Below are 21,874 nucleotides of genomic sequence, written 5' to 3'. Positions count from 1 at the left end.
GTAGTGGTGTCGAGGGTTGAATCGAGAGAGAATTTGGCAGAGTTGTTGGTTGTGGTTCGGGCTTGTAGTAACAGATCGAGTTAGAGCTGTGGTTGTCGAGATTGGATCTGTCTGCTGCTTTGGAATTGGTTGACTGATACTGAGTGCCGGCGAGGTTTTATATACGTGATAGAGACGGCAGTGCCAAGTGAAGAGCAGTTCGAGGAAAATGGTTTCACCGAGATTTCCCAATTGGTTTTCGACAGGTTGAATAAATAAGATTGGGACCACTGTGACCGAGAATCATGTATCTCATTTGAAAATCCTCCCGACCAAATATTTCGCTTCAGTCACCAAGATTGTGCTCTTACATATCGAAGTTGAAAAGTATCGATTCTGATAAAGCGCAACGATACCGTGAGGTATCACGGAGACACGCCAACAACGCAATCATGGAAAACAACCAAGTAAGAGCTCTCCCAACGCCCACGGTCTATGAAAGAGACTCCTTGTACAGAAATCGTCGTGATATGGTCAGGTAGAGTGCACCATTCGCTTGTCCGTGCGTTTCTACCAGAACACACGCACACTCCAGGGCTTGATACCGCGGGCGCTGTCCAAACGTAGCAAACCTTCCAGTCTATCAAGGTCAGATGACGTAGCAAACATAAGGTTATTTCTACCAACAGCAAGCAAGTACACTCACGCGATCGTTTTATTAAAGCTCCTCTCGCAACTCCCCTGGCGGTTCTTTCTAATATCTAAGCCTTCGCACTTTTAGTATATACGCATCAATCGCTCAGCTTGCTCCCTTCAAGTCACCTAGTGCTAACTCGCGGCTTCTTATACCATCAATTTCCCTGATGATCGCTTCTCCAACGCGGCTCACAGATATCGTAAGGGTCCGGAAAGTTTTCTGGAAGTACTCGATTTCCCAGTCTATAACTCCACCTCTATACGTCATCCTAAAGGCCCAATCCGCCGGGTATCGTATCAAGAACGCCGTTGCAAAACCAAGTCCGCTATCCGAAAGATCCTCCAGAGGACCCTCAGGCGTGACCAAGCGCTCTCTCCCTACTCATAATCCACATCGTACTCATCCTCGTCCGCGTATTCGTCCTCGCTCTCGTCACTCTCCTCGCCGTACCCCTCATCCTCAGTCTCGTCCTTATCCTCCCGCCTCCCGTAATACGCCTTCTTCCCCGTCTCGTATAGAATCTCCCCAATGTCATCGGCGTGCACGTCCGCCACGTGCACGAGGTACTTGTCCGCCCTCAGCACCCCAACGTCGCAGTCGTCCAACTGGCACGTGATCCTCTCGCTACCCACGCCGTGCTTGTTCCGGATGTGCTTGGCGAGGTTGTCTGAGCGGACGGAGGAGTGAGGGCAGTGGGGGCACTGGTAAAATTTGCGCTGCGCGGTGTCGTGCACGTTCTTAACATGTCGATTTAGGCCGTCGGCGCGCGCGTAGGTTCGGGAACACTGCGGGCAAGCGTAGGTGCCGGATGGTGAGCGGCCTGGTGTAGTTGATCTGGTGCGCGCGAAGCGGCCGATCTGGCTGGCTCGGGGGTCGTCGTCTTCGTAGTCGGCGTCGTCGGTAGGGGAGGTGGAGTAAGCTTGGGTAGACTCGTAGGAGGATGCTCGCGCTGAAGAAGTGTTAGTTAGGGATGCCCAGGTAGTGAAAGTGGGGATAATTACCTTTTCCTTTACCTTTATCGGGCCCCCCGTTGTCGCCGTTGTGGGAGGACTTGGAACCCTTTGCGGGCTCTGGATGGATATCAATGAGGGTTCGTCGCGATCTGTTGGTGGAAGCGTACCTTTGTCCGTGCTCATCTCGCCAATGTTCTTGCTGTAGGTGGAAGATATTGTGTCGAGTGTTTGCAGGTCGTTGGGTTGTGGAACGTGGCCTCAAAGGGTTGGAGATGACGGCAGACTTTTTATACAGTGTGTGGGCCGGCTATGGCCAGGTGAATGTGAATGACCCGTCCGTCCTCGAATCCAACCTCACGAAAACTTCACGCCGGTGACCACGAAAACTTCCAGCAATAGATAATTATGCAGTAGTATTTGTGCTTTGCATGATAAAACAGAGCTGATGGAAGTCGCCGTACCTAGGATATATCGTGTGCCTCATAACGCCGGTCCATGATAGCAAATGCCGCAAAACCGCAACTAAACTGACAAACCGCAAAGTTAGAACTTATACATCGCGTCCCATGTTTCCATAACTTTCGGATCAATATCCGCCGCTTCTTTGTTTTTCTCCTTCACCCGTGCTTTCCAGCCCTCTAGTGCATACTCTTTCATCGCTAGATGCGTCCCTATTGCTGTCTCGCACATACGGCGGTGCTCAAGCCCTCGTTCGGCCTCTAAACGGTCCGCGGGTCCCATGACGTTTTTGTTTAGCATGCCCTTGACCTTGCGGATACCCATGATCGTGCTTTCTTTTCGGTTCCGGTAGTACTTGACTGATTCGCCGACAGATTTCATCTGCTCTCGGAAAGCATGTCGTTTCTGAAGGAAGGCGCACATGTCATTAGACAGGGGTGGTGGAATCTCGTCGCCAGAGTCGCCATCTGAATCTGCGGGTTCGGCGTCGGGGTCGAGAAATTCGTTCACCGCAGGCCCCTCCATGAGTGGAACTATCCGCACACCTAGAGCGAGCCGGCGAGGGAGGTATTGGGGGACAGCCGGAACAAACACGGGGACGTTGTCTTCGCTCTCGCTAACGGCGGCGCTTGATGGTTGGCCCACTCGGCGTCCGGATCGTCGCGCATCGCGCGTACGTATCGCCGGAACATCATCGTCTGCATCGGATAGTGATGCGGAGGCTCTTGGGGTAGGGTTGTGAGATCGCTTAACACGCTTGAAAGGCCGGCTGTGTGCGCGCTGATCATTTCTCGATGTGTCGTGCATCTGGAGTCGCTTGCAAGCGATTTTGAGCTGGTCCACAAACGAACCGTTGTAGGGCATTTTGTGCTTGTCGAATCCGAGCAACTTGTCTCTCGCGGCGATGATGAAAAAATACTTGACTAACGCTTTCAACAAAAGCTCTTCGGCTCGATCTCCACCTTGAATGCTGTTGAAAGCTGGGCCTAATTTCAGATCAGGCAGGACATCTTTGATTTTCAGGTCATCATCGATGACCTGGTCGGTGTCGGCACGGTAGGCGTGAACGTGCATGCGTGGAGCAGCACGGTCGTTTTTGTCGTGCATCTTGAAAGCAGCCCAGGCCTCGCAGTCTTTGAGCTCCGGTCGTGATGTGTCTTCTTGGAATGTACCAAGAAGGAGGCGTAGAATGAGGAAGCCTGGGCCCGGTTTCTGGATCTTTTTGAACGTGCAGGTCGCCAAAGGCGGCAGGAGCGACAGCATGTCGTGCCCCATCTTCTTATGGATGTCCCTCAACGTGGGATCAGTTTCGACAATAGCCTCTTCCATCAGCGTATCTGGCGTCGGGAGAGACTGTCGAATAAGTGCTTCCGTCTCCTGACTCAAGGTCACATCGGTGCTGAACGAATTCATTGCGGCAAGCCCGGCACCCGGCGCAGCGTCACCAGCGGAAGCCACGCTTGCTGCACGAGTGGATACTTCAGTACTGTCGACCATGTCTATATCTAGTGTTGATAGCTTGGGGGTTTGGTGAGGTGTGGGGAGTTTCGCGGCGTTGATGAGCTGCCGACTTTGCTCGCTCTCTCCAGGTTTTTGAGAGGATCTTGAGGACTCTCGGCTTGTGCGAGTGCTATGCCCGGCTTCGGCTTCATCCCTGTTCAAATCGACCATCGCAGGCTCTCGTTGACCGTTTGAAAGTCGACGGTCGAGAGGGCGAAAGTCCTCAACTTTGCGTAAGCACATCTGCACATCTACCCGCTCTTCATCTTCGTTAATTACCTCTTTATTTCTGTAATGATGCGTGGTCCTTAGTCGTTCAAAGGCTGCGACAAGATGTTGTTGGTTGGGTTGTGGCAGTGGGCCGTCGTATTCGTTCTTTGACGCCCAGACCAGCAGGTAATACTTGATGAGAGCGATGGTGTGATCGCGGCACTCTGGCGTACGCTCGTAGGCAGGGTCCAGTGTGTCGTGCCATGAAAGTGGTGGAACTTTTCTGAAAGCATCGATCTCTGCACTTCCTATGCGGACAAGCTCGACATGTGGGTCGCCCTTTCTCCGTTTCGATGATGGTGGGAAATGATGCTTCGTGAAGGCGTCGGCATCTACGCCTACATTGAAAGATCGCACTTGTTCATCTGATTCTGTAACCCAGGCGAGCACCATGCTCTCGCTCTCATCCTGAGGGTGTAATTCATGCATGCTCGCATTGATGATGATGCGTTCGTTGTACAATTGAAAGAGCTCCCGTGGCAAAAGTGACATGAGGAACCCGAATCCTTCGTCGAGAAGATGGTCGTCAATTTGCAACAGATCATCGCGCTGGAAAGATGGACTGTCGCGCGCCATTTGCGCAGAACTTGGAGTCGAATCCCGGCGTCAAAATATGAAGAGTCGCGCTGTCAGTCGGGCGCTCGGCTGCTGCGCTGGCTGAACGAATGAAAGTGGTCTGGACCAGGCTCTGGACTGCAGACGACAATCGATGGTTCAGAACGCGCAAAGAAGTCAGACAACGAGCGCCCAGATGCAAGCTGACGATGAAAAGAGTCTGAACCGTGATTATGAAGAGCGACAGGTGATGAGAGACCGCCGAAACGGTCGCATTCCAGGAGGTTCGTGCGCGCCAAGGCCAGCCTCTCCTTGATTGGCGACTGGTCCGCCCTACACGAACGATCCTGATCTGGAGCCCGGGCCAAGGGGCTCGCTTTTCACTCTGCATCTGTGATCCGCGATTGTGGCGGTGAAAGAGGAAGTTCGTGCGGGCTAATACATCACAGTCCGGCCATGGCAGCTGTCGACCAGACGCATGAGAGCAGTCCAGATGTCTGAAAGGTGTTGAGTCGAACTCGCATGGTCTCAGATTCTATCTCCTGCTATTGGTGCAACATGATCCTCGACAGCAGTCAGACTCTCAGCTTCCCAGTCAGCCTCGATGACTGACAAGCACATGGTGCTCGTCTTATCATGTTCAGGCCACTGTGGGACATGTTCGCAACACAAGTGGCACCAAGCAGGATCGTGACGATTGATTGCCATGACGGAAACGGCCACGCAACACAACCATGGCTGGCATGCCTAGACGAGCCGAGGGTGCGTTGATGTAAAGGAAATTGCTTCCCATGCGAGTGGCCGGATCGCTCCGGCACGCCTACTCCTAGCGCCATTAGCCCGGAGACATGGACAAGCAACGTTTGTGGATCACAACACCAAACATTTAGCGCGGAGAGCCAATTTCTGAGAGGCCATCTATTGCATAGAAAGGTCATCTCATCTTCAGAGCGTGACGAGCAGCAGAATGCCAGCATGTGGGGCCAGGGCAATGAGCATCGCGGGCGTACAGCAATTCACTTTAGCCGACCCCACCGCCACATCCGCGCGACATTCATCAGCACCACCACAAGGCTTCAAAAGCGATCCATCACTTCATTGAACTAACTAGCTGTTCGTTGTCGAACCCTGAACACTAACAACAATGGCACAATTCCCGCGTCGTCCGCCATCAGACATCAAAGTAATCATCGTCGGCGCAGGTTTCGCCGGCATCGCCGCAGCCATAGAATGCGACCGCAAAGGGCACACTGTTACTCTTCTCGAAAAGGCCGAGTCCATCGAAGAAATTACACGCTTCGGCGACATCATCAGCTTCGATCCCAATGGCGCGCGCCTCTTTGAGCGCTGGCCCGGCGTCATTGAGGCTATGTACAAAGTAGCGCGCAAGACCTCTTGGCTGGACCTGTACCATTGGAAAGGCGAGTTCGTCACGCGGCAGTCATTTGCAGAGGAGAAGAGCTGGGGTCCGAGGATTAATGGCCATAGAGGGGAGTTGTACGATATCATTTACCAGCATGCGAAAGATAGAGGACTGGATATCAGACTTGGGCAGAGGGTCACAGATTACTTTGAGGACGACGATAAGGCTGGCGTAGTTGTCGACGGAGAGAGGATGGAGGCCGATGTTGTTATCGCCGCGGAAGGTGTCCGGTCACGTGGCCGAAAAATCGTACTGGGATTCGACGACAAGCCGAAATCCTCCGGATACGCTGTGTATCGGTGCTGGTTCAACGGCGATGCGATCAAAGACAACGCTCTCATCAGACACCTCGTCGTTAACGGGGATACCCATTCCGGATTCATCGGCCCAGACCTGCATTTTCTTGTTTCCTCGCTTAAAGACGGCAAGGAGTTCAACTGGGTCTTCACACATGTCGATGACGGTAATATAGAAGAAAGCTGGCAGTTTCCTGGTAAGATCGAAGACTGCCTAAAGTACGTGGAAGGCTGGGCACCTGTGGTCCAAGAGATTGTGCGAGCAACACCGAAGGACGCGAGGCTCATCGATCACAAGCTCGTCTTTCGGGATCCATTGCCAACTTTCATATCCCCAAAAGCTCGCATTGTACTCATTGGCGATGCAGCACACCCATTTCTCCCGACTTCGATACAAGGAGCGAGCCAGTCGATTGAGGATGGTGTCGTGCTGGCTTCATGCCTGGAGCTCGCGGGCAAGAATAATATCCCGCTTGCTGTCAAGGCGCATGAGAAGATCCGCTATGGTAGAGTACATAAAGCGCAAGCTACAGGTGTGAAGACGAGAGAAAGGTGGCACAAGGCGAATTGGGATGAGATTCGAAACACGCCTGAAGCCATTCACCTAGCGAGAGAGGCGTGGCTGTTAAACTTTGACTCGGAAAAAGACTGCTACGCGCGGTACAATGAAGTGGTGAAAAGCTTAGAAGGCGAGCGAGCAAAGCTATAGTTTGACTACGAAGCCGCTGATGTTACGATAAATGTCAGATTGTTACAAAGGCCTTTTCACGATCCTTTCGATCATGCCATCGTGCCTTGTCAACGTCTTCTCATGCAAGACTCGTTCTTCCTGACATTTACGAATCGTCTCTACAGGCCAAGCTTGAATCCTCCCGGCACCGCCTTCTGAGAGATTCCCTGCGGGTCATACTCCTTACTCACACTCTTCAAAAACGACACCTCACTTGCTCCATACGCAGCTATCGGATCCTGCCACTGACTCGCATAGTTCAAATACACCCACTCATTGTAGACACCCTGATCCTTCGCCAGTGCAATCAAGTCATCCTCAAGCGTGCGCATCCTAGCATACACACGCTCGTTATCCAGCGGATTCGGCCAGATGATCGTGAACAGCAGATTAATCAGGTCGTCCTGGAACCGACCCAGTCCCAACACGTTGTCCGCAGCGCCCTGCGAGTACAGCACATGCGGCAACGGCTGGAACGCCATTGTGACGGCGAGCCCCAGCGCAAGGAAGAGATCCTGGGCTGCGGCGTCGACGAGCTCGTAGACCTGTGCCATGAACGTCGGTGTAACATCAGGATCATTGACGAAGGTCATCGTCACGAAAAAGTTATTCCTTCCCTGGGAGACCGCCGCATCGGTACCGATCTCGTTGGCGATGCTGCTGAGCTTTGCTTTGCGGATGGTAGAGCTGAGTTTGGGCATTGCGTCAAGCGGTGCGAAGGTGGGGGGCGGCCAGGTCGCGGAGCCGTTGGTGTAAGTCGCCGTGTGCATGATGGTGACGGGGATGCCTGAAACCCAAGCGAAGACGGTGATGAGGGCTGAAAAGGGGTCATACTTCGAGCTTTGGGTGAAGTCGGCCATGAAAGCGAAGTAGGCCTCCTTGTTGGTGATGGGCTGATCGATTTGGCCGCCCCAGAAGGCATCTTGCGGACGGATCGTGGCATCGAAGCGAGTAACAATGCCGAAGTTGTTGCTGCCGCCCTTGAGAGCCCGAAAGAGGCGTGGGTTGCGTGTGCTAGTGGCGGTCACGGTGGTACCGTTGCCTAGGACGACCTCGTAGGCTTTGATGTTGTTGCAGGCGAAGCCGTAGCGACCCGAGAAGAAGGAGACGCCGCCTAAAGCAAATATTAGAGCTGGGAATAGGACTGTAATTCGAGATACAGACCTCCAGTGACTAGGCCGGCCACGCCTACTTGGCTTAAGCGACCGCCGACCATAGCAACGTTCAGGTCATCAAGAACGCCGTATACGTTTCCCCACCTGTTGCCCGGTCCGACACTGACCGTTTTCTGATCACTTGATACATTCACCTGATTGAGGCTCTGTGTATCAATTGTGACCCCACCATCAATATTGGCAGCGCCAGCGTGAGGCGTGTGGCTGAGATCATCTTAGTAAAGAATTCAATACCACGCGGACGAGTCTGAATTACCCTGCACCTCTTACTGCAAACTTGCAACCAGAGATAGATGCCTGGTAGCCAACATTAAGGACTGAGACTGCGGTGGACACATCTTCGGTAGTGGTTGGGATGACAATGCATGATGGACGCAAACTCTGCTCTTGTGCTGACCAGAAAGTGATCTGGGAAGACGTGTAGGTCAAATTGGTTGGGAAAGAAACTTTCCCAGGGAGGAAGTGATCGAGTGCTGTGCACTTTTGAACAGTCAGGTCTTGTACAACAGTCGCAAGGCAGTTTCCGAACGTACGCAGACATTGTCGTTCTTCTTCGTCAGTAGATCGAGCAACAAGCCGAGGATACTCTTTCGATCTATAGGAGCGGATTGAACGAGCTGCGCAAGAAACGCAAAGCAGAGCAACGCGACCCAAGTCATCGATACCGCCATCTCGGACACGGCCACAAAGCCCAAAGACCCGGCCTGGACCTTTTATACTGGTGCCTGACAGATCATCCGACGGCGTACACGGCGCCTTGTACCCAGACCGCCTCGCGACCAAAAGCATACCGAGTCAATACCCCTGATTCAACTATCCACATCCCGAAGAGGTCGCGCGAGCTTCGTTATGCGACCTTCGCGGAGCTCTATTCTTGTCATGTCATCCCCACATCTGCTACCCAAAAGGGCCGAACACGGCCCTTCCGCACCTGTCAACCAGGTTTTGAGGATGGATGCAAGATAGTATGCATACGAATTCGTTAAATGAAGCCGTTTTCGTATTACAGGATTTAGCGCCTGTCAGTCCACGTGGTAGCGCCTTCGCTCGCTTGCACAGGCGATGGCGAGACCGGCCTGCGATGACATCGGTGGCCACCTCTCGAAAATCGCGTATATGAAAGGAGTCGTGAAGTACGTTAACGTCCGGACCCTCCGGGCTGTTTCGAGAAGTAGTGTGAGAGCGTTCAGCTCGATGGCCCTACGCTAGTCAGGCGGAAGACGCGGACGTACGTTTGATGATTCGTCCGCAAGAATCCGGATCGTTATCATCTCGTATTCACCTGCCGCTAAACTGCATCGAATGCGTGTTGTGAGGACTGCACAATTTGTCTTCGACCTCAATTTCGTATTCAGCCAAAAGCTGCGGACTCTGGACCGGTTACACTGCAGAAGCGAGAAGGATCGCATGTATCGCACGATTAGATGTCTCCCTATGATGGCGATAGCAAAACGGCGAGACCTTGATTAGATCTCTCATATTTACACTCGGCCGATGAGTATTGTGATGGTGCGATGGAGGTGGGACGTTGGAAGGTGGAACCAGTCCCTCGGGCCTGAAGTACCGTAGGATCGGCTTACGTACTCAGGCACCCACCTCATCGAGGCGAGCCCATGTCTTCCGACCATACGACTTCCGAGTAGGTATGTTTCCTCATGAACGCGAACGGATATCCTATTCGCTAAAAAATTGGTGCGTATTGAAAATCTGACAGCAAGACTTCTAACGCTACTGCTCGCTACAATGATCACAATTTGCAATGAGCCCTCGGCACAATATCATAATTCGGCACAACACACGTTCGGATCATCGGTCATGCCCAACATCGCCGTTGTCCCGGATGCATCGGCTGTGAGCTCAACAGCAAATCAATAGTGCTCGGTCGTTCTCCTCCAAGCACCTCCTTCGGCTTCCTCTCCGCATCCCCAGCTTAAGCTCCGAGCCCTTCCGCAACCATAGCCCATTTCACATCTTCAGAGCACCCGCCGGTCTCGCTGCGTCCAAGCCTATGGTGCGTTATTCCAAGGTTTCGAGTGGCTCAAGCGGGACGGTCCCTCCCTCTCTTAAAACGATCTTGAGCTCAGGTCTTATAAGGGCTCGAATCTGATATTGCAGGTTGCGGGTAGATATGGGTCGCCATGTGAGACCATAGTGTTCTTGAAAATGCCCCCAAATGTTATTTTATCTAACTAAGGATTATTTTAAGATCCATGGGTATCACGTGGCCAAAATTAGTCATCCTCTTTCCCCTACCACCCGCTATTAGTACATGTAGGTTCATTCTCGCCATCTCTATCTCATAGCAACCCATCGCATTATCCTGTTCCATCGAGCCTTCGATCGGGTTTGTACTTGCTCGAAAGTGCTCCCGACACTCCTTGCTTCGGCACATCCCCACCAGAGAGCTCAGCGGGCGGTTGTTGAGGCAGCTCAGCCCTCTGCACGCCTGTGTCGAGTTCCGCTTTCTCGGCGACTCCCACGCGTCCGTACTTTGTCGCGCCGCCTTCAACGACTTGGGTATTGTATCCTTGCATGTAGGGGTTCGGGGCCAATTCGTGGGTACCTGATGCGGTGCGCCGTTTTCTCCTTCGGAAGAGGAAGAGGCCCAGTACCACGAGTGCAATTAATGCGACAGCACCCACGCCGGCACCAATACCCGCTTTGGCGCCTGTACTAAGACCGCCTGATGATGCGTTGGTAGGCGTTGCGCTCCCCGAATTGTTCGAGGTATTCGAGGAAGACGGCGTAGCAGACGATCCCGTTGAGGCTTGTGTCGTTGTGGCCGGTAACTACAAGAGCATCAGCGTCACGATCTCATGATTTACCATATCAAGTTTACTTACACTTATCGAAGCTTTGGCGAAATCTGGGTTGTCGATTTTTCCGATGTCTGTCCCATTGACCGGCTCGATCGCTTCAAACGAGAACGACCTCCTAGGAATGACGGTAAAGTTCGACGACATATGCGCTTCTGTACCGTCGTCCTCATCGTGTTCACCACCAATTTCTAGGAGCCAGTCTGTCCCATTCGCTTTGTTTGTCAGCTGGAACGTGCCGTCGCGCCACGACGTGATCTTCCAGTACACCGAGGCGTCCGAAACATTATCTCTGGTCATGCGCCCCAGCGTACGGCTTGTCAGGTTTGACCGGTCTGCTGCGTAGTTTGTGGATAGATATCCGTGGACTCCTCCGCCCAATGTCCTCAAGACATAATATTCCGAGTCGATAGGAACGATTTGCCATTTTTGCGTGTCTTCGTCGAACTCTATCTGGTTTGTGGACTTGAACACGGAGCCGGTGGTTGTGTTGTGCTTGGTTGTGTCTTCAAGGAGAGGGTCGCCAAAAACGAGTGGCGTTCCTACGAAAGCGTTGTTCTTGTTGCTACCGATGTACACATGGTACCACTGATTCTCGTCGAAGTTCATTCTGTGAAGCGAGCTCGCGCCCGCTGGAGTTACGTGTGGGTTTGAAAGACTACAGTGTGCTGCCCTACAGGCACCGCGTCTTGTAAGAGTGAGGTTTGGGTCAAGGCGACTCGAAGCTCAAATGGTCCCAGCCAGCCTCCCACGAGTGGGCAGGGGCTGAGCGCGTTCGAACCATTGGCTCGTGATGACTGTACTAAGAAGGCGTCCGTGCATTGCCGCCCTGAGCCCCGTTTCAGGATGGCTTCGACATCTAGACACAGCATCGCAATGCATGCCACGTTAGATTCGACGGTGGACTCTCCAAGCACTCCCAACAAGATCAAGGGACGATGAGATATCGCATCGAACGGGGTGCTGCTGAGTTTTCAAAGGCTACCTAGCGCGTCTCGAGCTCTAATTCATGTCTGCTGACATGGCAGTGTTGCCTTGCCTGGGACGTTACAACTTCGTGCGAGACGTATGCATTTCGAAAGGGGCCGCGGAGGAGCGACTGTAGTTATGATTGGTTCATCAATCTTCTTATGACCGGTCAAAAAGACGCTTGATCGGGCGTACTCTTGGCGTATCACATCCCCGGCGGTGCAAGACCAACAAATGGTAAGGCGCAAGGCGACGTCTGTCACGAACTGAAGTGTCTCACCGAGCCGATTCTTGCTGGATGTTCTGGACCATTGGCAAGACTGCTAACTCCGGCAGCTATCTGAGAGCGCCACACGGTCGGTCAGGCAAAGGTGCGGCTGAGAAAGCTCGAGGAGTACGCAAATATTGCTGCACGATACGATGCATAATCAAATCTTCTCATTCGTTGGGACGTAACGCTATAATCTCGATTAGATGTCGTGGCTCGTACTGTAAACATGCAGAGACAACCTTCTACTCCAATCCGTCCCCTACTTAAACCAGGTTTTCGATTGCTCTCCGCTTGTAATCCACTTCCACAACGCCTCTTTCATGCTAACAGATCTTAACAATCCAAGCCTACGATAATCTCTTTACATGCCTGCGGTACTACCCTCCGAAACCAATGCTGCAATGTGTTGAATTTCTTTCTTCGTTTCGCCTAGCCAGATACCCTGCGCATTCGAATACCAATCATGAAAAGAGAGTCCGAGTCTTTCATACAGAAGTGGACGCATACTCTCTTACAGCTTATGCTCCTTCTCTCTGATCGCCTGGCCATAATCCCCCGCATTCGGCGTCCTCACAATCGTATGCGTATGGAACTTCTTCGGCTCTGTATTACTCAAGAAGACACCCGAATGATGGTCAAATTCCAGGATTACCACTGGACTCTGTATCCGGTAGTAGAACGCATCGTCGTCGCCATACCCGCCGATCCAGCTGAAATACGTTTCGTCGAAATGGGACTTGATTTGCTCGAGCCGTAGCTGTCGTGATTTAGTAGGTAGATATAGCAGCATCTCCTCCGCGATTTCGAGGATGAAGGACTGTTGTTCGGGCGTGAGTGAAGACGCAGTGACGCCTTCGTACGGAACGACGCGATTGTCGCGGAAGGCGCCACAGAGGTGGCGCTGGTCATCTTTGTTCCAACGGTCTGTTGTCAGATCGCCTGTCTGCTTCATGCCGTCATCCCTGAGATTCTTAAAAATCTGCGCTTTCTTTTGCTGCTCAGGTGTCAAACTCTGCATTAGCTTCAACCCGATGTTTCCCTCCTTGTGCAAGATTGCCGTGCCCTTCCAGGGTCCGGCATCGATGACGTTGGGCTCGGCACCAGTGAAAGTTGGGCTGATGATTATTTGCGGTCCGCGGAAGAAGCACGCGATATCGAGATGGTGGCCGTAGAGGAGCCAACCCCAAGGTGACGATGTAGATGTGGATGGGGTACCGAAAAGGAGGAAGTTGTACGAGTCTTTGTTCATGATCTGCGGTAATTTGACACATTCCCCTAAGAAGTGATTTATCCGCATTGAGGCGAGAGCTTTCTGATAGCCTTCCTTGGACAGAGAGGCTTCAATGACTTTGTGGATGGCATCATTTAGCGGTTCGGGTACTGTCTAGGTGTGAACAAACTTCCTAGAGGAACGATTAGGCGCAGTGACACCTACCTTCCTCAAGTCTCAGTCCGAACGGCCTCAGAAGTATCTCTGGGTTCGACCACGCTCTCCATTCTTTCGCATTGACAGGATACTTTAACTTCTTGCTTTGCTGCTCATCCAACTTGCTTAACAAGTCGTCCGCTTTCTTCACTATGTTTTCGATGTCCACACCCTCATCCTTCGCCTCGAACAAGCCCTCCTTCACAGTGCCATCGCTTGTAACGCCCTTGAAAGGTTCCTCATACAATTTTGCCCATGCCTGCGTGAGGTCGTGCAACCACGGTGGTGCGCGGTTGTCTTGAAAGAACTTCGCGTATTCGTAGACGTCTTGCTTCGCTGCGGTCGTGAAGCGCGGGGTGGAGATATCGGGAAGATGTTCGCGGAAGGCGGCCGAAGCCTCCTCGAACGATGACTTGCGTTTTAGAGTCGAAGTCATAGTGGTTCAAACGTGATGATGCTTCCGCGCAGCGATGAAGTCCAATCGGTATGTACTGTCTTCTCAGCGCGACGTCCTTATAGGGGTATTTAATTTCTGGCTCCGACCTCAACGTATCTTCCCTGATCCCGCTGTGCCGGATAACCCGCGTCACTACTTGAGGGTACGGCTCAATCTTAATCCGACAGCTTTTGCCGCGTCTGCTTCGTACAATGAGAGCTCCTTTGGACCGCAAAAATGTCCCTCTAACGCATCGTACGATGAAAGCGCTCAGTGTTTGCAATTGCGATCGCACCTGCCCCGCACCAGCCTCGCGCCTTCCATCTGCCCCACCATGACCCTTCCCCACTGCCGTCATAGTACGCCGGCCTCGGTCGGCGCTTTATCTACTCCCGAGACTCACCACGCGTTCGTACAAAAAGGTCCGGCTGCGAACTTGGCACTGCGGAAAGACTATCGTGACTCCTATCGTCGGCTTGCGATGGAAAATCCGGAAGAAGGCGCTTGTATATAGACCAGACTAAGCAATGGATCATATTTGCTACGCCACTCAAGGACTTTGAAACTCTGTGAAACCCATCCTTACGATGACAGAAAGTTCTATGAAGCACAAAGCCATGCCAGAGTCACGCAAAGGGCCATATACACTGGTCACCGTCAACACAGCGCCCGATCGCGCGAAGAAACTCATCGGGCGCATGATTGAGGGGCTGCAAGATCGCTACGACATCACACATGTTGACAATTGCACTGCTATCGATCAAGTCGCGGCCAAGGTACGGCAGCATCAACCGAATATCTTGGTGAGTTGTTCAAAAATTGCCGAGGCTTGGAAACGGATACTGACGCATAAGACAGTTCTCGGCTTCGATGTGGTCGCCGGAGGAAGCTGGAAAGATTCGGGCGATTGCGGAGAGAGAACGACCAGGTCAGTGGCTATCATCTGAGATGGATCAGATTCATAGATTCTGATCGATTCTTCTTATAGGTATCAAAACACACGCGATACCGCAAGGCTTGCAGGTAGAGAGAGGACCAGATGCTATTGTAGAGTATTTGCTGGAAAATGTGCCGCCCTTACTAGACTCAGTGGACCTAGAGTAGGGCCGTGGTGGGAGTTTGAACAGCTTTTGTATAGACATAGACGATTAGAACATATCAGAAGATAGTCGACATGATACGTTATTTGATTGTAATACAACGACTTGTAAATTTTACAAGGAACGTCATCAAGTCTCAATACGGAAGTTTGCACTCCCAGCTGCTCGCAGCATCCACATCTCCGCTCCCCGAATACTTCGCCTGCTTCGGGTACATGCACAACGGTCTCTGCCTCATCACCTCCGCCTGCGTCGTGTCATTGACCCACTTAGTCCCAACGATCTGTTCTGGCGCCGTGCCATTCTCAACCCAGGCCACCATCGCAAGCAGCGCGTCGTGCTTCTCGTCCCTAAAGCCTGGCACTCCATATACAGTGTTACCCAGGTTAAGCGCTTGATTGGCTCCAGCGAAGTACCATGGCGCGTTCACGTTCGCAAAAGTGCCTGCGCAGTGACCCATGCCAGGCACGAAGAAGAAGCGGAAGAACTCGTCAACGTCGATGCCACGCGGTTGCAGCGTGCGCGTGACGTGGTTGTAGAAGTAGGGTGTCGAGCCAGTGGGGATGAGGCCATCAGCCTGGCCGTGGTACGACAAGAGCTTGCCACCTTTGGCGTGGAAGGCGGAAAGATCGAACCCAACGGTCGCGTTGCCGGGCTGCACCTTGTCGGCCAACCGCTGGATATCCTCGCTGTAGTCGTAGAAGTCCCAGTCCGGACCTAGGCCGAGAAAGTACTTTACGTAGTCTGGGCCCAGGTTGTTTGGCTTGTCGCCTGAAACCAAGATCCACTGCCCTTCGCTTCCGAGGTTGAGGTGCGGGAAGATGAAGGTTTGATTGTCGCCGATGGAGTCAGTGTAGATCTTATACAGAGTATCAATCTGTGGTGACGTCAGGCAGCTGGCGGCTGTGCCGTTTGTGACATTGGAGGCGCAGAGAAGCTCTTCTGGGCGGAAGTTGCAGCCTTGAGGGTCGGAGATGATGTTGTCTTTGAGGCCATCTTGAGGATCGCATTGCTTCAAAACTTCAGCGGCGATCGTGGGAAGCAATGTCGACGGGATGTGGTAGTCCGCGGTGGTTGGCAAATTGTAGAGAGCCACTTTGACAGTCCAGGGTTGAAGATGAGACGTCCACCATGCAGGTGCGCCCGCCACGATACCATCGAAATCCTCAGGATACTTCTCCGCCTCCTTCAGACCTTGACGTCCACCAGTCGAGCATCCCGAGTAATAATTGTAAGATATTTCCTTCTCGTAGAATGCTGCTGTGACGGTTTTCGCTGCAACGACTGATCCATGCATGGCCAGGTGACCCCAATTCTCCACCTTCCCTGGCTGATTGTACGCCCAAGTTCCGTCGCTCGAAGAAGAGTTGTGGCCAGTGTCGGTGGACATAGTCGCAAAGCCATACCGGCTTCCTGGAGCCTAAATGATGTCAGTGACGTGTATGGATCAGTGAGCCTCTCCACAAACCATATCCATCCAATTGATACCACCAGCGAAACCTCCGTTTCCAACGGCAAGAAACCGCCCATTCCAGTCGCTTGGAAGAAACAGACCAAAACCGAAGGTCGTGTTACCGACTGACTGTACCTGCACTGAGACGGCACACAACGCAGGCAGTCCTACCGGGCTAGTGGGGTAGCCTGTGTCGCCTGTTGGTACCTGGAATGTCCCATTGGCCGAGACTGGGTATGCAAAGTTGACGGTCGCGTTGGAAGGCAGTGCGCCTTGGATCGCAGTGGGTGTACATTCGAGTGCACTCGCAGCTCCTACGAGCGCACCATAGCCTAGAAACGAGGTTCGCATGTCTGCGAGCGTATATTGACTATCAAAGCAGAGCTTCTGGGACAGAAGCTGGTCGGCTGGTGCGAACGCAGGGCATCTTGAGGTAATGACATCTTTAAAAGTGTTATTGAACGCGAGTGCATTTGACTAGCATCGGACGCGTTGCCTTAAAGTGAAGGGATCGGAGGCTACCTGGATGTCCTGCGGATATCCCGGTCGTCAAGGTACCAGGCACCTGGAGGGCGAAAGCAATTCCAGTGCTCCTCCACGGTCGCATATTGAGCTATTGGTTCGAGACATCAGCTGGAGCTCCCGACGTAGACACCACATCTAGAACAATGACAGTTTTAGCGCCTTCGCTTAGCACATGTCCGCAATCTGTGTGCTTGGTGAATATGTTTGGTGTTGCTGACAGCCCCTTGCCAGGAACCCGATGTTGAGCCGCAAGATTGCACTCATTCGCGGGTGGGGCGGGTGCGGGGAAGCTGCAAGTGTGGGACAAGCGTGCTTAACGCCGGCCCTGTTGATCGGCATTTGAGAAACAAATTCTCCAAGACTCCTCCTCCGCGGTTCCCCGCCACCACGCAACGCTACTTGGAAAGCGCGCGATCAGCTGACTGTAGAAGTGGACTTAAGGATGCCGACCTTGCTGCCGTGAACCTAGGTCTAACGTCACTGCCCAAGCGAACTTTTGTCCGCTCGTTGTACGCGTAGATACTTTTATCCAAGGTCTAGCTCCGATTTCTCGGCGCCTGTGGATACACAGCAATTGCATTGTACGAACGTTTACGCGTCGGTGGATACATTGGATACGAAATCAAGGTGCCAAAATATAGAAGTATAGAAGACCGCAAGGAGGTTTTTTGCGCCGCGCATTCCCTTTCCACTTTGATACCCAGCGCGACTTTTCCCTACACAATTTCTTACTCGTTCAAATCTCAAAGCCATAATGGCTGAAAATTTGAGGATAGCAATTATCGGCGCAGGTACGGTTTATCACAAGTATACCTGTTTGCAAAGTATCTAACGCCCATCTACAGGCATGGGTGGCCTTGCCACCGCACTCTCTCTAGCAAAAGCCGGCCACAAGAACATCACCATCTACGAAACGGCACCTGGTCTCGGCTTCGTAGGCGCAGGAATCCAGCTCGCTCCCAACATGGCGCGCATTCTTGACCGACTCGATTGCTGGAAGCAAATTGCCGCCGAAGCAGTCCAGTGCGCAGACACGTCTATCCGGGAAGGCAGTTCGGACAAGGAGCTAGGCCACGTAACGTTAGAATACGTGGAGAAGACCTACGGATATCCACACATGGTTGGGCACCGAGCAAGTTTAGCGGGTGCCATGTACGATGGATGTCTGAAGGAGTCTGGAATCAAATTTGAGCTAGGCAGTGTGATAACGGAAGCTGAATTCGGAGCGAAGCCTAGCTTCAAATTGACGCCGTTGAAGAGTCCGGATGAGGAGCGACGTGTAGAATGCGACATCCTGCTGGCTTGCGATGGAGTCAAGAGCCAAACACGTGTGTCCTTGCTGCAAACTCTTGGGGAGACAGCAGATGTGAAAGATTCGGGACAGGCTGCATACCGTATCATGCTGACGCGGGAGCAAATGCAACACGACCCAGAGCTCATCGCGCTTCTTGATGCAGACAGTGTCACGCGCTGGATTGGCGAGAAGAAGCACATTATTGCCTACCCCATTCACAACAAGCAGATATACAATATCTCCACTGCACAGCCCGATGTCAACTTCGCAGGCGCACCGAATTCAACATACACGACCAAGGGTTCCAAGACCGCGATGATGGACGTGTATGGAGACTTCTGCCCCATGATCCACAGGATGCTGGACCTTGTGCCAGACGGTGAAGTTGTCGAATGGAAGCTGCGCGTACACGAACCACTCAGCACGTGGGTGCTTGACTCCACAGCGCTAGTTGGCGATGCATGCCACCCTACGCTGCCACATCTTGCTCAGGGAGCGGCACAAGCAATCGAGGACGGAGCGGTGCTCGGCGTCGTGCTCGATCCCAAGCGCATCGCAGACTGCGAACCAGCTACCATCAACAAAGCGCTCAAGATCTACGAAAAGGTGCGGAAAGAGCGAGCAGAGGCGTTGGTCGAGTTGGCCGCGGAGAACGGACGGTCAATGCACCTGGGTTCTGGGAAGGCGAAGGAAGAGCGCGACAAGATCTTTGCAGCTTTGAAAAGCGGCAAAGGGCCTGTGCCGGACAAGTGGGCTGACGCAGATGTGCAACGGATGATCTATGGAGTTGACATTACGGCTGAGGCAGAGAATCTTTGTAAGGAAGAGGGTTTCGTTGCGAAGTTGTGAGTTGTCTCTTCACGGGCTGTTAAGGTTTTGGAAGCTTGCGTTGGCGGCTGTAGCCTTCTTGTTGCATACTTTAGTGATCTATGCATGAACCAGGTTTTGACAAGCATCTTTCCCGCTCTGTGGTGCGTGATAAGACAATCCTTCACTCCGGACATTCCGATGGCCGTGTACCCTCCGGAAAACCCGCCACTAGCGTACTAGTAGAAAATAGGCAAGACTCATGATTGAGTCTTTGCTCCTCGGACCTCAGATGCGCCATTCATAATCCGGTGTTGTATAAATCAAGCCTCGGCCTAAAATGACCCGCAACAATAGACCGTGGGGGCCCACGGGGTTCCACAACGGCAGTGAGAATGACACTGCTGGCGTGCCGCACCGCCGGAATCATGGTTTTTACCTTTGCATCAATTCTCCATCTACACGAGTAATTGGAGTCGATGTTGCGAAAGACCGGGACAGTTCCGCGACTGTGATGTACGGAGACGTTGAGCGGACATCGGCGCTTGTTGTGGAAGCGACAAGCTTTTGAGGAGCCGAACGATTCGCCGCCTCCCGCCTTGGTATCAGCCTCTCCATCACAACTCTCGTACATGCATCCCTGTTCCGTCGCCAGATTCAGTAGGAAAAGCCACAGCTCCATAGGTCACACCCAATAACCAACCCGAAACACACGCTGCAGCAGTAAAGCGTGCAGCCGCGCGGCCTCCTCCTAGTTGGATGTTTATCGATTGCACATACCGAGATCTGGATCCGATGTCCTCCTTGACAACTAATGATGAGCGATCTCTTCCTTTCAATCGTGGTGCAGCCGGCGTGCTCCTGCTGTTGGACTAGCGTGCAAGCCAGAGCGTGGCGAGTAAGGGCTAACATGTTCATTCTGACGACAGACCGTTGCGATCCCTGTCTAGACCCCATGGGACGCTGAGCGAACCCGGGGACTCCACACCCCTCAGAACTTTGTTGGGCGAACCAGGGACTTGCATGCGGGAGGTGGAAGGAGAATACAAAGGGGCAAAGGATCCACCTCATGTCGGAGGGCTGAGGTCTCTCTTTCCTTGCTCTTTTCTTTCTGCATCGTCAACCATTCTGTTCTGAGCTTGGATCTTATCGGCGTGGCCAATCATGTCGGAAATCGAGAAGAGCACTACCTTCCACGATCCAAAGCAGAATGGGGTTGACTCCGAGTTGGAACATGCCAACACGCACGGCACTTACCTTCAGGGAGATGAGATAGCCGGGCTGTCAGAGGAGCATCGCCAATATCTTCTTCAAAGACACGGCACTCTTGAACTCGATCCCGTTCCCTCTATGGCCGATGCAGACCCTTACAATTGGCCACGACCTCGTAAAGTCATCAACCTCCTGCTGGTAGCTTTCCATGCGCTTATGTCGACCTTTATGGCTGCTGGCATCATTCCAGCCTACGAGAACATATCTGAGGACCTTGGAGTCTCCCTACAGCAGACTTCTTACCTTACTTCTTTACAGATAGCTATTATCGGAGGAGCACCGCTATTTTGGAGACCTCTTTCGACCCGCTTTGGACGTCGCCCCATCTTCATCGTCTCGCTGATTGGCAGCATATGCTTCAACATCGGATGCGCGAAGACCGACACGTATGCGGCTATGGCAACATGCCGCGCGTTCGTCGCCTTCTTTATCTCTCCAGCTGCTGCCATTGGCTCCGCCGTTGTCGTAGAAACGTTCTTCAGGCACGAACGAGCCAAATTCATGGGCATATGGACCATCATGTTGACGCTCGGCGTCCCCCTAGCGCCCTTCATCTTCGGCTTCGTCACATACAATGTCGGCTACCGCTGGATCTACTGGATCTTCACCATCATCAACGGCGTCCAACTCGTCTTGTATGTGTTCTTCGGTCCGGAGACGCGCTTCCTCCGACACCACAAGACGGTGCAAGAGCTTCCTAGCTTTAAAGACTCGTACTTCAAGTTCCGCCGCATCGATCCTACGCCTATCACCGCATACGAGTTCATCTCGCCCTTGCGCATGGCCATGTATCCCTGCGTCATGATCCCCGCTGCGGCCTACGCCATGGTTTTCCTCTTCGCCTCGGTGCTCGCCACCGTTGAAATCCCGCAGCTTTTCGGCGAGAAGTTCCACCTCAACGCCCAGCAAATCGGCTTGCAATTCCTCGGCTTGATCATTGGGTCGCTCATCGGTGAACAGATTGGCGGCCGCACCAGCGACGTCTGGATGCGGAGGGGAGGTAGGAAGCGTCCAGATGGCAGGCCGGCACCAGAGTTCCGCCTCTGGCTCACCTACCTTGGGTACGCGCTGGTAATCTGCGGGATTGTTGTTTTCCTCGTGCGCATCGAGCAGGCCGCCCCTCTGAAGTGGAATGTCACACCCATTGTGGGCGTCGCGATCGCCGCAGCAGGGAATCAGATCGTCACCACCGTTTTGATCACGTATGCTGTTGACTGCTACCACGAGGAGGCTGGAAGTATCGGCGTATTCATTAGCTTTGTGAGGCAAATATGGGGATTCATTGGGCCGTTCTGGTTCCCGCAGATGTTTGAAAATGTTGGAATCGCGAACAGCGCGGGTGTGGCGGTTGCTATGCTCGTCGTCGTTAGCGTGGTTCCTACGATCATCCTGCAGTGGAGGGGAAAGTTCTTTAGGCAGCGAGAGATGAAGGCGAGGATCTAGGCTGAATATGTAATTGCCAATAGCT

The 21,874-nt window shown here is 52.9% G+C and overlaps 10 protein-coding genes across 10 annotated transcripts; 4 read left to right on the top strand and 6 right to left on the bottom strand.

Annotated features, from left to right (window-relative positions):
• Positions 1–1,053: 1,053 nt before the first annotated feature.
• Positions 1,054–1,812, bottom strand: N0V89_003679 (uncharacterized protein; the record flags this gene model as incomplete). The annotated part of the gene is made up of 3 exons (XM_056212477.1): positions 1,054–1,625; positions 1,678–1,746; positions 1,797–1,812. 3 exons carry the CDS (start codon positions 1,810–1,812, stop codon positions 1,054–1,056), a joined length of 657 nt encoding a protein of 218 aa, XP_056072785.1.
• Positions 1,813–2,172: 360 nt separating this feature from the next.
• Positions 2,173–4,434, bottom strand: N0V89_003678 (uncharacterized protein; the record flags this gene model as incomplete). Its single annotated transcript, XM_056212476.1, has 1 exon — positions 2,173–4,434. One exon carries the CDS (start codon positions 4,432–4,434, stop codon positions 2,173–2,175), a length of 2,262 nt encoding a protein of 753 aa, XP_056072784.1.
• Positions 4,435–5,557: 1,123 nt separating this feature from the next.
• N0V89_003677 (uncharacterized protein) lies at positions 5,558–6,841 on the top strand (the record flags this gene model as incomplete). Its single annotated transcript, XM_056212475.1, has 1 exon — positions 5,558–6,841. The coding sequence occupies one exon, from the start codon at positions 5,558–5,560 to the stop codon at positions 6,839–6,841; it is 1,284 nt and encodes a 427-aa protein (XP_056072783.1).
• A 140-nt stretch (positions 6,842–6,981) lies between these two features.
• On the bottom strand, positions 6,982–8,578 carry N0V89_003676 (uncharacterized protein; the record flags this gene model as incomplete). Its single annotated transcript, XM_056212474.1, has 2 exons — positions 6,982–8,050; positions 8,571–8,578. The coding sequence occupies 2 exons, from the start codon at positions 8,576–8,578 to the stop codon at positions 6,982–6,984; spliced, it is 1,077 nt and encodes a 358-aa protein (XP_056072782.1).
• A 1,774-nt stretch (positions 8,579–10,352) lies between these two features.
• Positions 10,353–11,462, bottom strand: N0V89_003675 (uncharacterized protein; the record flags this gene model as incomplete). The annotated part of the gene is made up of 2 exons (XM_056212473.1): positions 10,353–10,826; positions 10,881–11,462. The coding sequence occupies 2 exons, from the start codon at positions 11,460–11,462 to the stop codon at positions 10,353–10,355; spliced, it is 1,056 nt and encodes a 351-aa protein (XP_056072781.1).
• A 1,142-nt stretch (positions 11,463–12,604) lies between these two features.
• On the bottom strand, positions 12,605–13,955 carry N0V89_003674 (uncharacterized protein; the record flags this gene model as incomplete). Its single annotated transcript, XM_056212472.1, has 2 exons — positions 12,605–13,473; positions 13,529–13,955. The coding sequence occupies 2 exons, from the start codon at positions 13,953–13,955 to the stop codon at positions 12,605–12,607; spliced, it is 1,296 nt and encodes a 431-aa protein (XP_056072780.1).
• Positions 13,956–14,542: 587 nt separating this feature from the next.
• Positions 14,543–14,927, top strand: N0V89_003673 (uncharacterized protein; the record flags this gene model as incomplete). Its single annotated transcript, XM_056212471.1, has 2 exons — positions 14,543–14,758; positions 14,814–14,927. The coding sequence occupies 2 exons, from the start codon at positions 14,543–14,545 to the stop codon at positions 14,925–14,927; spliced, it is 330 nt and encodes a 109-aa protein (XP_056072779.1).
• Positions 14,928–15,191: 264 nt separating this feature from the next.
• On the bottom strand, positions 15,192–16,859 carry N0V89_003672 (uncharacterized protein; the record flags this gene model as incomplete). The annotated part of the gene is made up of 2 exons (XM_056212470.1): positions 15,192–16,475; positions 16,524–16,859. The coding sequence occupies 2 exons, from the start codon at positions 16,857–16,859 to the stop codon at positions 15,192–15,194; spliced, it is 1,620 nt and encodes a 539-aa protein (XP_056072778.1).
• Positions 16,860–17,787: 928 nt separating this feature from the next.
• Positions 17,788–19,176, top strand: N0V89_003671 (uncharacterized protein; the record flags this gene model as incomplete). The annotated part of the gene is made up of 2 exons (XM_056212469.1): positions 17,788–17,824; positions 17,879–19,176. 2 exons carry the CDS (start codon positions 17,788–17,790, stop codon positions 19,174–19,176), a joined length of 1,335 nt encoding a protein of 444 aa, XP_056072777.1.
• Positions 19,177–20,298: 1,122 nt separating this feature from the next.
• N0V89_003670 (uncharacterized protein) lies at positions 20,299–21,849 on the top strand (the record flags this gene model as incomplete). Its single annotated transcript, XM_056212468.1, has 1 exon — positions 20,299–21,849. One exon carries the CDS (start codon positions 20,299–20,301, stop codon positions 21,847–21,849), a length of 1,551 nt encoding a protein of 516 aa, XP_056072776.1.
• Between the last annotated feature and the right edge of the window lie 25 nt (positions 21,850–21,874).

Source organism: Didymosphaeria variabile (genome assembly GCF_027946475.1).
Source record: "Didymosphaeria variabile strain IMI 356815 chromosome Unknown scaffold_3, whole genome shotgun sequence".
NCBI classification, from domain to species: Eukaryota; Fungi; Ascomycota; class Dothideomycetes; order Pleosporales; family Didymosphaeriaceae; genus Didymosphaeria; species Didymosphaeria variabile.
Note: the sequence above shows the minus strand (reverse complement) of the source record. Positions and strands in the feature narration are given on the sequence as shown.